This window comes from Salvelinus fontinalis, unplaced genomic scaffold (assembly GCF_029448725.1).
Source record: "Salvelinus fontinalis isolate EN_2023a unplaced genomic scaffold, ASM2944872v1 scaffold_1045, whole genome shotgun sequence".
NCBI classification, from domain to species: Eukaryota; Metazoa; Chordata; class Actinopteri; order Salmoniformes; family Salmonidae; genus Salvelinus; species Salvelinus fontinalis.
The window spans coordinates 45731-60572 of NW_026601254.1; the positions used below are offsets into that span (position 1 = coordinate 45731).

At 40.0% G+C, this 14842-nt stretch overlaps 1 protein-coding gene across 1 annotated transcript; it reads left to right on the top strand.

Annotated features, from left to right (window-relative positions):
- Nucleotides 1–10802: 10802 nt before the first annotated feature.
- Nucleotides 10803–12665, top strand: LOC129848536 (zinc finger protein 658B-like; the record flags this gene model as incomplete). The annotated part of the gene is made up of 1 exon (XM_055915699.1): nt 10803–12665. A coding segment is annotated over one exon (1863 nt), but the record flags the coding sequence as incomplete, so codon positions are not given.
- Between the last annotated feature and the right edge of the window lie 2177 nt (nt 12666–14842).

Genomic DNA, 14842 nt, shown 5'->3' on the forward strand with positions numbered 1-14842 from the left:
TCATTTCAACATAGGCCATGGCATCATCACTGTCAATTTTGAATTATAATTCTTCGCGTTTTACCAGTGAAATGACCAAGCTACGTCTGCATGCCAATCGTTTGATCTCAATCAATTTCATGGGAATATGCATTTAAATCTTCTTGAATTACTGTTTGGTTAGCAAATTAGAGCAGATGGGGTTAAATTATATAGACTTCCTGTATTTTGTTTTAATCAAAGCACATTCTGCCTAATGGCGTGCGCTGTTGAGTTTGAGACGATTCAGCAAACCATTCTAAAATCTCGTAAGAAATTAGGTGTTGTTTTTGTTGTAACAGTAATGTTATGCTATAATATTTGGTTATGTGGACTACTAATTAATCAGTAGGTGATCGTCCAAGACATTGATCTAACTTTACTAAACAATCACCATTGTGGCGGCTCATCGCTCTTGCAGCACTACACCCCTGCAGTCTGCTGCACAGAACTAGTGATTGATGCTCACCTAGCCTACTCTTTTGTCTCGCGCAACATTTGGTGATGCAGAAACGAGAGAACATGTTTGGCTGTTTTTATGAAAATCTGGGAATATTTGGCCAAGGAAACATTTCTGGTTGGTCTCAAGGAATGTCACACAGGGAGACTTTTTAAAACAGGATTGAGTGAAGTAGCAGCTAATGCTCATGGAGAGCCTCACAATTATTATTATTAACCTTTATTTAACTAGGCAAGTCAGTTAAGAACTAATTATTATTTACAATGACGGCCTACACCGGCCAAACCCGGACAACACTTGGCCAATTGTGCGCCGCCCTATGGGACTCCCAATCACGGCCGGTTGTGATACAGCCTGGAATCTAACCAGGGTGTCTGTAGTGACGCCTGTAGCACTGAGATGCAGTGCCTTAGACCGCTGTGCCACTCGGGAGCTCATAAGTTTGATGAAATTCCATCATCTTTCAGTCTAATAGGGCTTTTTACTTCCTTTTGAAGCTCTTCACCAGCTTCTTGTATGTTTATTGTACATAAATATAAACACAACATGCAAAAATTTCAACGATTTTTCTGAGTTACAGTTCATAAAAGGGGCGGCAGGTAGCCTAGTGGTTAGAGCGTTGGGCCAGTAACCGAAAGGTTGCTGGATCGAATCCTTGAGCTGACAAGGTAAAAATCTGTCTTTCTGCCCCTGAACAATGCAGTTAACCCACTGTTACCCGGAAGGCCGTCATTGTTAGTAAGAACTGTTCTTAACTGACTTACCTAGTTAAATAAAGGTTAAATGTAATAAAAAATATATATATATTGAAATGAAGGTTTGTAGGTTTCACATGACTGGGCAGGGGTGCAGCCATGGGTGGGCCCCTGCCCACAATTGTCTACAATTGTGAGGCCGGTTGGACGTACTGCCAAATACTCTAATACGATGTTGGAGGCAGCTTATGGTAGAGGAATTAACCTCTCTAGGATATGTGGGACACTAGCGTCCCAACTGGCCAACATCTAGTGAAAATGCAGAGCGCCAAATTCAAATAAATTACTATAAAAATGTAACTTTCATGAAATCACACATGCAATACACCAAATGAAAGCTACACTTGTTGTGAATCCAGCCAACGTGTCAGATTTCAAAAAGGCTTTACGGCGAAAGCAAACGATGCTATTATATGAGGATAGCACCCCAGCAAGCAAACACAGACCATCATATTTCAGCCCTCCAGGCGCGACACAAAACGCAGAAATAAAGATATAATTCATGCCTTACCTTTGATGAGCGTCTATTGGCACTCCAATATGTCCGATAAACATTACAAATGGTCCTTTTGTTCGATTAATTCCGTCGATATATATCCAAAATGTCCATTTATTTGGCGCGTTTGATCCAGAAAAACACCGGTTCCAACTCGTGCAACATGACTACAAAAGTTACCTGTAAGCTTTGTCCAAACATTTCAAACTACTTTCCTAATACAACTTTAGGTATTTTTTAACGTAAATAATCAATAAAATTTAAGACGGGATATACTGTGTTCAATACCGGAGGAAAACAATGTGTAGCGAGCTTTCAGGTTAAGCTCCTCTAACAAAGATTACACTTCCCTCTAGCCTCATTCTGAACAGTGCTACTTCTTCATTTCTCCAAGGAAAAACCTCAACCAATTTCTAAAGACTGTTGACATCCAGTGGAAGCGATAGGAACTGCAAGAAAGTCGTTTAGAAATCTGGATTCCCAATGAAATTCCATTGAAAAGAGAGTGACCTCAAAAATGAAAATTCTGAATGGTTTGTCTTTGGGGTTTTGCCTGCCAAATAAGTTATGTTATACTCACAGACATGATTCAAACAGTTTTAGAAACTTCAGAGTGTTACTAATAATATACATATCTTAGCTTCTGGGCCTGAGTAGCAGGCAGTTTAATTTGGGCACGCGTTTCATCCAAAATTCCGAATGCTGCCCCCTATCCTTCAGAACTTAACATTCAATTCCCTGGAAACAGCTCTGGTCGACATTCCTGCAGTCAGCATGTCAATTGCACGCTCCCTCAAAACTTGAGACATCTGTGGCGTTGTGTTGTGTCACAAAACTGTACATTTTAAAGTGTCCTTTTATTGTACCCAGCACAAGGTGCGACTGTGTAATGATTATGCCGTTTAATCGGCTTCTTGATATGCCACACCTGTCAGGTGGATGGATTATCTTGGCAAAGGAGAAATGCTCACTAACAGGGATGTAAACATATTTGTGCACACAATTTGAGAGAAATAAGCTTTTTGTGTGTAGGAACATTTCTGAGATTTTGTTTATTTCAGCTCATGAAACATGGGACCAACACTTTACATATTACGTTTATATTTTTTTTACAGTGTAATTAGGCATAACTGTCCTCTCCGTGTTCGACTGGAATTTAGCCTGAAAAGGATTTGAGAAATATGATATAGGCCTACGTCTCGCTTGGCCTGCACAGAATATCAGATCTCAACAACGATTGGAGAAGTGTTGAACATAACCAGTAGACTACCACATCCTGATGATTTATATCTGATACATATATATTTCATATTTTATATGTCAAGTTGTAGAAACATTTCAATGATGATCAATGGAAATAGGATGCACCTGAGCTCAATTCAAAAGTTTGGGGTCACTTAACACCAGTCTCAACGTCAACAGTATAAGGGATTTGCGTCAATTCAAATCTGGTATCAGGACAAAATGTGATTCAGAGTCACCGAATATACTTTAAGTATTTTTATTAAACTCAAGCGATAAATGGTAAATGCAATTTTCGTATATACGGGCTCTCTGTATCACCTCGCAGGGCAGAACAGAGAACTGGCAGGATGTAAGTAAACAGCTGTTCTTATACTGTGACAGACTAGTTCCAACCCGTCTGTTGGCCTATCACAGTAGAGGCTGAGCGTGGTTTAAACTCTGCTCAGCCTATCGCTGGCGCTCAGGCTAGTCCCAGCCTCTTTGCGCTCTTTGGTGTCCCGGCGCTGTTGCTGTGTAGATTACGCTTTTTCACCCCAGAGACTGAGGTCAGATAGCTCTGCAACATTGTCTGAGCTATTTGCACCTGCATACAGTGCACACTGTTCTCGCTCAAGGCTAACCACAGCTTCCCAGCACACTTATCTGGGGCTAACTGTTACTTCCAGCACACACACACACAGACACCCAGGCGCCCAGGCCAACAGTTGCTAATATTCAATCACATGTGATATAGCATTGGGTTATAGTGCAATAAACACTAATCCTAACAACAGTGAAGAGGCGACTCCGGGATGCTGGCCTTCTAGGCAGAGTTGCAAAGGCCAGTTTTATTGCTTCTTTAATGAGCACCACAGTTTTCAGCTGTACTAACATAATTGCAAAAGGGGTTTCTAATGATCAATTAGCTTTTTAAAATGATAAACTTGGATTAGCTAATACAACATGCCATTGGATCACAGGAGTGATGGTTGCTGATAATGGGCCTCTGTACACCTATGTAGATATTCCATAAAATATCTGCCGTTTCCAGCTACAATAGTCATTTACAACAATAACAATGTCCACACTGTATTTCTGATCAATTTGATGTTATTTTAATGGACAATCAATGTGATTTTCTTTCAAAACAAGGATATTTCTAAGTGACCCCAAACTTTTGAACGGTAGTGTATATTTAATATTTTATATATCAAGTTGTAGAAACATCTCAAGGATTATCAATGGAAACAGGATGCATCTGAACTCAATTTTGAGTCTGTCTTGTTTTTTTTATTTTTTATAAATTTGCAAAAATTTCTAAACCTGTTTTTGCTTTGTCATTATGGGGTATTGTGTGTAGATTGCTGAGGATATTTTTTTATTTAATTTTAGAATAAGGCTGTAACATAACAAAATGTGGAAAAAGTCAAGGGGTCTGAATACTTTCCGAGGGCACTGTCAGACCCCTTCCCATTTTTCCCGTTTTTCCCAGTTACAGCCTTTTCTAAAATTGATTACATGTTTTTCCTCGTCAATCTACACACAATACCCCATAATGATAAAGCCAAAACAGGTTTTTAGAAATTCTTGCAAATGTAAAAAAATATATATAATAATTGCTTATTTACGTACGTTTTCAGACCCTTTGCTGTGAGATAATCCTTGAGATGTTTCTACAACTTGATTGGAGTCCACCTGTGGTAAAATCAATTGATTGGACATGATTTGGACAGGCACACACCTGTCTATGTAAGGTCCCACAGTTGACAGTGCATGTCAGAGTAAAAACCAAGTCATGAGGTTGAAGGATTTGTCCGTAGAGCTCCGTGACAGGATTGTGTCGGCACAGATCTGGGGACCGGTACGAAAACATTTCTGCAACATTAAAGGTCCCCAAGAACACAGAGGCCTCCATCATTCTTCAATGGAAGAGCTGGCCGCCCAGCCAAACTGAGCAATCGGGGGAGAAGGGCCTTGGTCAGGGAGGTGGCCAAGAACCCGATGGTCACTCTGACAGAGCTCCAGAGTTCCTCTATGGAGATGAGAGAATCTTCCAGAAGGACAACTATCTCTGCAGCACTCCACTCATCATGCCTTTATTGTAGAGTGCCCAGACGGAAGCCACTCCTCAGTAAAAGGCACATGACAGTCCGCTTGGAGTTTGCCAAAAGGCACCTAAAAGACTCTGACCATGAGAAACAAGATTCTCTGGTCTGATGAAACCAAGATTGAACTCTTTGGCCTGAATGCCAAGCGTCATGTCTGGAGCAAACCTTGCACCATCCCTACGGTGAAGCATGGTGGTGGCGGCAGCATGCTGTGGGGATGTTTTTCAGCGGCAGGGACTGGGTGACTAGTCAGGATCAAGGGACAGATGAACGTAGCAAAGTATAGAGAGATCCTTGATGAAAACCTACTTGAGAGCGCTCGGGACCTCAGACTGGGGTGAAGGTTCACCTTCCAACAGGACAACGATCCTTAGCACACAGCCAAGACAACGTGGGAGTGGCTTCGGTACAAGTCTCTGAATGTCATTGAGTGGCCCAGCCAGAGCCCGGACTTGAACCCGATCAAACATCTCTGGAGAGACCTGAAAATAGCTTTGCAGAGACGCTCCCCATCCAAACTGGCAGAGCTTGAGAGGATCTGCAGAGAAGAATGGGAGAAACTCCCCAAATACAAGTGTGCCAAGCTTGTAGCTTCATACCCAACAAGACTCAAGGCTGTAATTGCTGCCAAAGGTGCTTCAACTAACTATTGTGTAAAGGGTCTGAATACTTACGTAAATGTAATATTTAAGTTATTTCTAAAAACCTGTTTTTGCTTTGTCATTATGGGTATTGTGTGTAGATTGATGAGGGGAAAAAAACAATTTAATAAATTTTAGAATAAGACTGTAATGTAACAAAAACAAAGAGTCAAGAGGTCTGAATACTTTTTGAATGCATTGTAGACGTTATTCCATGCTAGTGAGACTTGTATGGATGACACCAGTATTGCCAGCATTTGTTTTATTCACTGGGCTATCTGGAGTGATCAGAGTGTAGACTAAAGAAGTGAAGTAGACAAACTGCCAGTGTTTTAAAGTTCTATGAAGTGAGTCTGTGTAGTTACTAACCGTTTGTCATGAGAATTTCTATCCCAATGTTCTAACTGAACTATTTTATAACTCCATCTGTATCCTAGAGGTTGTAAGGCTCTAAGTTTAATAAACAGAGTCCCAGCATACAAATGATCAGTTGTTTATTCAGAGAGCTCTGCCCTCTCAAGTTCAGAGCCCTTCTTTTATACACACATCAGTCGAGAACCCCACCCCGCTTTAGGCGGGCTGTATTGTTCCACTGTACACTTACATTGTTTATCATATTCAGCAACATGTTTCATAATTTTCTGCAAGCCTAACAGTTTCTCCACTCCACGGGTGGGGACAGAATGTCCTGTAAGGAACACAATGTTCTAATTCTATCCTGCTTACGCTGCACACATTATCCACTTATAGTCTTATGTGTCTAAAGGATTTCACACACAGTGATACAGTTTCAGGGTGAAATATTTTAGTCATTACTTTAAACATACAAATTCTACTATCACCCTTGTGATGTTGAGTGGAGGATGATATAGCTCATAATTTTCACAACTTTTGCCTCTTTTTAGTTTTTGACTCCTACCCAGTTTCAGAATAGTTTTATTCCCATTCCCATACAGCCTACTGAAATGAATACATACACTACCGTTGAAAAGTTTAGGGTCACTTAGAAATGTCCTTGTTTTTGAAAGAAAAGTATGTTTTCTTTGTCCATTAAAATAACATAAAATTGACCATTAATACAGTGTAGACATTGTTAATGTTGTAAATGACTATTGTATCTGTAAACTGATTTTTTTTTTTTTAAATGGAATAACTACATAGGTGTACAGAGGCACATTATCAGCAACCATCACTCCTGTGATCCAATGGCACGTTGTGTTAGCTAATCCAAGTTTATCATTTTAAAAGGCTAATTGATCATTACAAAACCCTTTTGCAATTATGTTAGCACAGCTGAAAACTGTGGTGCTGATTAAAGAAGCAATAAAACTGGCCTTCTTTAGACTAGTTGAGTATCTGGGTCATTTGTCGGTTCGATTACAGGCTCATAATGGCCAGAAACAAAGACCTTTCTTCTGAAACTCGTCAGTCTATTCTTGTTCTGAGAAATGAAGGCTATTCCAGGCGAGAAATTGCCAAGAAACTGAAGATCTCGTACAACGCTGTGTACTACTCCCTTCACAGAACAGCGAAAACTGGCTCTAACCAGAATAGATAGAGGAGTGGGAGGCCCCGGTGCACAACTGGGCAAGAGGACAAGTATTTCAGAGTGTCTAGTTTGAGAAACAGACGTCTCACAAGTCCTCAACTGGCAGTTTCATTAAATAGTACCCGCAAAGCACCAGTCTCAATGTCAACAGTGAAGAGGTGACTCCGGGATGCTGGCCTTCTAGACACTATTCTGGTTAGAGACTGTTTGCGCTGTTCTGTGAAGAGAGTAGTACACAGCGTTGTACGAGATCTTCAGCCGTTTCCAGCTACAATGGTCATTTACAACATTAACAATGTCTACACTGTATTTCTGATCAATTTGACATTATTTGAATGGACAATGTGCTTTTCTTTAAAAAAATAAGGACATTTGTAACTTTAGAACTTATTCATTTATTTCACCACTAATGGTAGTGTATTTTTTATTTTATTTTTTATTTTAACCTTTATTTAACTTCCTTAGCATACTGGTTATTGTCCGGAATTTCGGATGACTGACGTGCCCAAAGTAAACTGCCTGTAAACTGCCCAGAAGCTAGGATATGCATATACTTGATAGCATTGGATAGAAAACACTCTGAAGTTTCTAAAACTGTTAATATCATGTCTGTGGGTATAACAGAACTGATATGGCAGGCGAAAACCTCGAGGAAAATCCATCCGGAATATTTATTTTTTGAGGTCACATGTTTTTTCAATGCTTGCCTATGGGATATACAAATAGATAGGACCCAGATTGCAGTTCCTATGGCTTCCACTAGATGTCAACAGTCTTTAGAAAGGGTTTCAGGCTTGTTTTTTGAAAAATGAACAATTATTTGTAGTTTTTCCAAGGTGTCCCCCTTTAGAAAAGTAGTCATGTTGTGCGCATCAACGAGAGCGTGCTCTTCGTTATTTATCTTCGATATTGAACACACTATTCTCCGTCTTAAATATTATTGTTTATTTAGATATTAGAATACCTGAGGATTAATTAGAAACATAATTTGACTTGTTTAGACAAACTTTACTGGTAACTTTTTGGATTGGTTTGTGTGCATGTTGACCGAGTGAATTACTGTATCAAGCGCGCCATCTAAACTGACATTTTTGGGATATGATGAAGGACTTTATCGAACAAAACGACCATTCATTGTGTAGCTGGGACACATGGGATTGCAATCAGAGGAAGATCTTCAAAGGTAAGTGATTTGTTTAATTGCTGTCTGTGATTTTGTGACGCCTGTGCTGGTTTAAAAAGTATTTTGACGTGGGGCGCTGTCCTCAGATAATCGCATGGTATGCTTTCTCCGTAAAGCATTTTTGAAATCTGACAACGCAGTTGGATTAACAAGAAGCATTTAAATGATGTAAGACACTTGTATTTTCATGAATGTTTAATATTACGATTTTTGTATTTTGAATTTCGCGCTCTGCAATTTCACCGGATGTTGTCGTAGGTGTCCCGCTAGCGTTTGGACATGCGCCGAAACAGGTTAACTAGGCAAGTCAGTTAAGAACAAATTCTTATTTTCAATGACGGCCTAGGAACAGTGGGTTAACTGCCTTGTTCAGGGGCAGAACGACAGATTTTTACTTTGTCAGCCCGGGGATTCGATATTGCAACCTTTCAGTTGCTCTAACCACTAGGCTACCTGTCACCCGGTATGGCCAGAAGAGGACTGGTCACCACTCTGAGCCTGGTTCCTCTCTAGGTTTCTTCCTAGGTTCCTGCTTTCTAGGGAGTTTTTTTTGTGGCCACTGTGCTTCTACATCTGCATTGCTTGCTCTTTGGGGATTTTAGGCTGGGGTTTTGTTAATTTCACTAGGGTAGGGGGCAGCATTTAGAATTTTGGATGAAAACCGTGCCCAAATTAAACTGCCTGCTACTCAGGCCCGTAAGCTAGGATATGCCTATAATTAGTAGATTTGGATAGAAAACACTCTAACGTTTCCAAAACTGTTAAAATAATGTCTGTGAGTATAACAGAACTGATATGGCAGGGGAAAACCCGAGGAAAATCCAACCAGGAAGTACTATTATTTTGAAAGGATGTTTTTCCATTGAAAGCCTATCCACCATACGAAGACTTAGGACCCAGTTCACGATCTCTATGGCTTCCCAACATGTGACCAATCTTTAGGCATTGTTTCAGGCTTTTACTCTGAAGAATGAAGAGATACACCGCTTTCAATGAGAGGACAGTGGAAATTTCCATCCATGAACCAAGCACGTGATCGGGAGCGCGCATTTCTTGTTTACCTTTTTCCATTGACGAAGCTTTTGTCCGGTTGAAATATTATTGATTATTTATGACAAAAGCAACCTGAGGATTGATTTTAAACATCATTTGACATGTTTCTACTATCTTTTATTGTACTTTTTTGACTTTTCTTCTTGGTGTTGAGAGAGCGCATTGTGCCTTTTGGATTTCTGAACTAAACGCACCAACAAAACGGAGGTATTTGGACATAAAGATGAACTTTATTGAACAAAACGAACATTTGTTGTCTAACATGGAGACCTGGGAATGCCACCAGATGAAGATCATCAAAGGTAAGTGATTCATTTTAATGCTATTTCTGACTTTTTGTGACTCTCTCCTTGGTTGGAAAATGGCTGTATGGGTTTCTGTGTCTAGTCGCTGACCTAACATAATCGCAAAGTGTGCTTTCGCCGTAAAGCCTTTTTGAAATCTGACACAGCGGTTGCATTAAGGAGAAGTTTATTGGTATTCGTATGTTTAACACTTGTATCTTTTATCAATGTTTATGATGAGTATTTCTGTTATTTGATGTGGCTCTCTGCACTTTCACCGGATGTTTGTTTGAGACAATGCATTTCAGAACACAACACACCAATTTCAAATGAGGTTTTTGGATATAAAGATTACCTTTATCGAACAAAACACACATTTATTGTTTAACATGAAGTCCTATGAAGATCATCAGAGGCTAGGTTATTAATTTAATCGCTATTTCTGACTTTTATGAGACCTCTCCTTGGCTGGAAAATGGCTGTATGGTTTTCTGTGACTAGGTGCTGACCTAACATAATCGTTTGGTGTGCTTTTGCCGTAAAGCCTATTTGAAATCGGACACTGTGGCTGGATTTACAAGAAGTTTATCTTTAAAATGGTGGAAAATACTTGTATCTTTGAGGAATTTTAATTATGGGATTTCTGTTGTTTTGAATTTGGCACCCTGCAATTTCACTGGCTGTTGTCGAGGTGGGATGCTAGCGTGTACTTGTACCAGACAGGTTAAGCACTTTGTGACAACTACTGATGTAAAAAGGGCTTCATAAAATACATTTGATTGACATGTATATCACACCAACTGACTGGTTGTTCTGATGTTCATACAGGACACCATGTTGAGACATTCTCTACATCCAGAGATCAACAGCAGGAAGATCAGAGAGCTAAGAGGTCTCATCACTGCCCACACTGTGAAGAGATTTTCCCATTTCTTTCAAAGCTAAAAATACACCTAAAAATACATACAGGAGAGAAGCAATACTCCTGCTCTGACTGTGGAAAATGTTTTAAAACATTATATGACCTAAAAGTTCATCAGAGAACACACACAGGAGAGAAGCCTTACATCTGCTCTGACTGTGGAAAATGCTTCACAACATCAACTCATCTAAAAGTTCATCAGAGAACACACACAGGAGAGAAGCCTTATTACTGCTCTGACTGTGGAAAATGTTTTAAAACATCAAATGAGCTAAAAGTTCATCAGACAACACACACAGGAGAGAAGCCTTTCTTCTGCCCTGACTGTGGAACTAGTTTCTCTCAACTGTCCCACTTAAAATCACATGAACGTATACATACAGGGGAGAAGCCATACTCCTGCTCTGACTGTGGAAAATGTTTTAAAACATTATATGAGCTAAAAGTTCATCAGAGAACACACACAGGAGAGAAGCCTTACGTCTGCTCTGACTGTGGAAAATGCCTCACAACATCAACTCATCTAAAAGTTCATCAGAGAACACACACAGGAGAGAAGCCTTATTACTGCTCTGACTGTGGAAAATGTTTTAAAACATCAAATGAGCTAAAAGTTCATCAGACAACACACACAGGAGAGAAGCCTTATTACTGCTCTGACTGTGGACAATGTTTTAAAACATCAACTCAGCTAAAGGTTCATCAGAGAACTCACACAGGAGAGAAGCCTTTCTTCTGCTCTGACTGTGGGGTGAGTTTCTCTCATCTGGGCACCTTAAAAACACACCAACTTATACACACCGGAGAGAAGCCTTACGTCTGCTCTGACTGTGGAAAATGCTTCAAAACATCAACTGAGCTAAAAGTTCATCAGAGAACACACACAGGAGAGAAGCCGTATTACTGCTCTGACTGTGGAACTAGTTTCTCTAAATTTTCCCACTTAAAAACACATGAACGTATACATACAGGTGAAAAGCCTTTCTTCTGCTCTGACTGTGGGGCGAGTTTCTCTCATCTGGGCACGTTAAAAACACACCAACGTATACACACAGGAGAGAAGCCTTATTCCTGCTCTGACTGTGGAAAATGCTTCAAAACATCAACTGAGCTAAAAGTTCATCAGAGAACACACACAGGAGAGAAGCCGTATTACTGCTCTGACTGTGGAACTAGTTTCTCTAAATTTTCCCACTTAAAAACACATGAACGTATACACACAGGAGCGAAGCCTTATTACTGCTCTGACTGTGGACAATGTTTTAAAACATCAACTCAGCTAAAGATTCATCAGAGAACACACACAGGAGAGAAGCCTTTCTTCTGCTCTGACTGTGGAACTAGTTTCTCTGAACTTTCCCACTTAAAATCACATGAACGTATACATACAAGGGAGAAGCCTTACTCCTGCTCTGACTGTGGAAAATGTTTTAAAAAATCAAATGAGCTAAAAGTTCATCAGAGAACACACACAGGAGAGAAGCCTTACGTCTGCTCTGACTGTAAAAAATGCTTCACAACATCAACTCATCTAAAAGTTCATGAGAGAACACACACAGGAGAGAAGCCTTATTACTGCTCTGGCTGTGGAAAATGTTTTAAAACATCAAATGAGCTAAAAGTTCATCAGAGAACACACACAGGAGAGAAGCCTTACGTCTGCTCTGACTGTGTAAAATGTTTTAAAACATCAACTCAGCTAAAAGTTCATCAGAGGACTCATACAGGAGAGAAGCCTTTTTTCTGCTCTGACTGTGGGGCGAGTTTCTCTCATCTGGGCACCTTAAAATCACACCAACTTATACACACAGGAGAGAAGCCTTATGTCTGCTCTGACTGTGGAAAATGCTTCAAAACATCAACTGAGCTAAGAGTTCATCAGAGAACACACACAGGAGAGAAGCCGTATTACTGCTCTGACTGTGGAACTAGTTTCTCTAAATTGTCCCACTTAAAAACACATGAACGAATACATACAGGGGAGAAGCCATACTCCTGCTCTGACTGTGGAAAATGTTTTAAAACATCAAATGAGCTAAAAGTTAATCAGAGAACACATACAGGAGAAAAGCTTTACTCCTGTTCTAACTGTGGGGTGAGTTTCTCTCGACTGGATACCTTAAAAACACCAACATATACATGAAGGAGAGAAGCCAGACTCCTGCTCTGCCTGTGTAAAATGCTTCAAAACAGCAACTGAGCAAAATGTTGATCAGAGAACACGCGCATGAGAGAAGCCTGCTTATGTCTTCTCTGACTTTTGGGTGAGTTTCTCTCACCATAGCGACTTAACACACCAATGTATACACACAGGGGAGAAGCCTTACTCCTGCTCTGTGGAGGGGTGGGCGTGTAAGTCTAACGTCTAGCCAAAGGCTGTGTGTTTGAATCTCATCAAGGAGGACTTTAGCATTTTAGCTAATTAGCAACTTTGCAACTTCTTACTACTTTTTAGCTATGTCAGCATGTTAGCTTAGCATGCAACTACTTAGCATGTTAGCTAACCTTTCCCCTAAACCCATTTAACTCTACCTTAAACCCCTCACCCCTAACTTAGCTAACGTTAGCAACAACAAATTGGATTTCGTAACACATCATACATATTACTAGTTCGTAACATATTGTATGAATAGCAATGCGTAAAATAACATACACATTGTAATTCTTAACAACTGATACGTCCTACAAGTCGTATTATACTGAACAACAATCTAAACGCAACAATTTCAAAGATTTACAGTTTGTCTAAGGAAATCAGTCAATTGAAATAAATGAAACCCTAATCTAAGGATTTTACATGACTGGGCAGGGGCTCAGGCATGGGTGGGACTTGAGAGGGCATAGGCCCACTTGGAAACCAGGCCCAGCCAATCAGCATGAGTTTTTCCCCACAAAAGGTCTTTATTACAGACAGAAATACTACTCAGCCCCCCCCCCCCCAGACAATCCTGCAGGTGAAGAGGTCCTGGGCTGCCGTGGTTACATGTGATCTGCAGTTGTGAGGCCGGTTGGATGTACTGCCAAATTCTCTAAAAGGACGTTAGAGGTGTCTTATGGTAGAGATTTAAATATTGAGGTCTCTGGCAACAGCTGGCAACAGGTGGAAATTCCTGCAGTCATCATGACAATTGCACATTCCCTAAACTTGAGACATCTGTGACATTGTGTTGTGTGCCCTTTTATTGTCCCCCAGCACAAGGTGCACCTGTGTAATGATATTACTGTTTTATCAGCATATTGATATGCCACACCTGTCAGGTGGATGGATTATCTTGACAAAGGCTGAAATGCTCACTAACAGGGATATAAACAAAGTTGTGTACAACATTTGAGAAAAATTTGCTTTTTGTGCATATGGAACATTGCTGGAATGTTTTATTTCAGCTCATGAAACCAACACTTTACATGTTTAGTTTATATTTTAGTTCAGTTTTTATTGGTAGGCATACTTTATTGGTAGCCATGGTAACACACTAAATGGAGTGGCACAGATATTTTTGTAATATATAATACGTTTTGCTCTGAGACCAGGTAGTCCCTCTGCAGTATTCTGTGGGAAGGAGCTAGTAGACACTTAATTTTTTTATTGAACCTTTATCTAACTAGGCAAATTCTTATTTACAATGATGGCCTAGGAACAGTGGATTAACTGCCTTGTTCAGAGGCAGAACGACAGATTTTTACCTTGTCAGCTCAGGGATTTGATCTAGCAACCTTTTGGTTACTGGCCCAACGCTCTAACCACTAGGCTACCTTCCACCCCTAACATGTATCAGATAGAGATGGTGTGATGATCACTTTTCACCATTAGTTTGGGGGGATTATTTTACAACTTTATTTAATGATACACAGTTTATGAAATGAATCCATGTGTTTATTAATTGTCTTTAAAACTAGATGAGTTATTTTACTGATCATGACTGTGTTTGGATAACTGCATTGAAGCAAATTTGATTGATCTGCCAATAAAAAATAAAGTTACATGAATATGTACTGGTCAACCTCTTCTTCTCTTTAGTATTCAGTTCTTCATATTAGATCTGACAGTATGAATGGTTCTTATGGGCTGAGTGCCTGGAGTATTTTTGTATGACTACAGTCAGGAGTTCTCTCTGACCCTGTGATGTCACCAGCACATTAAGTACATTC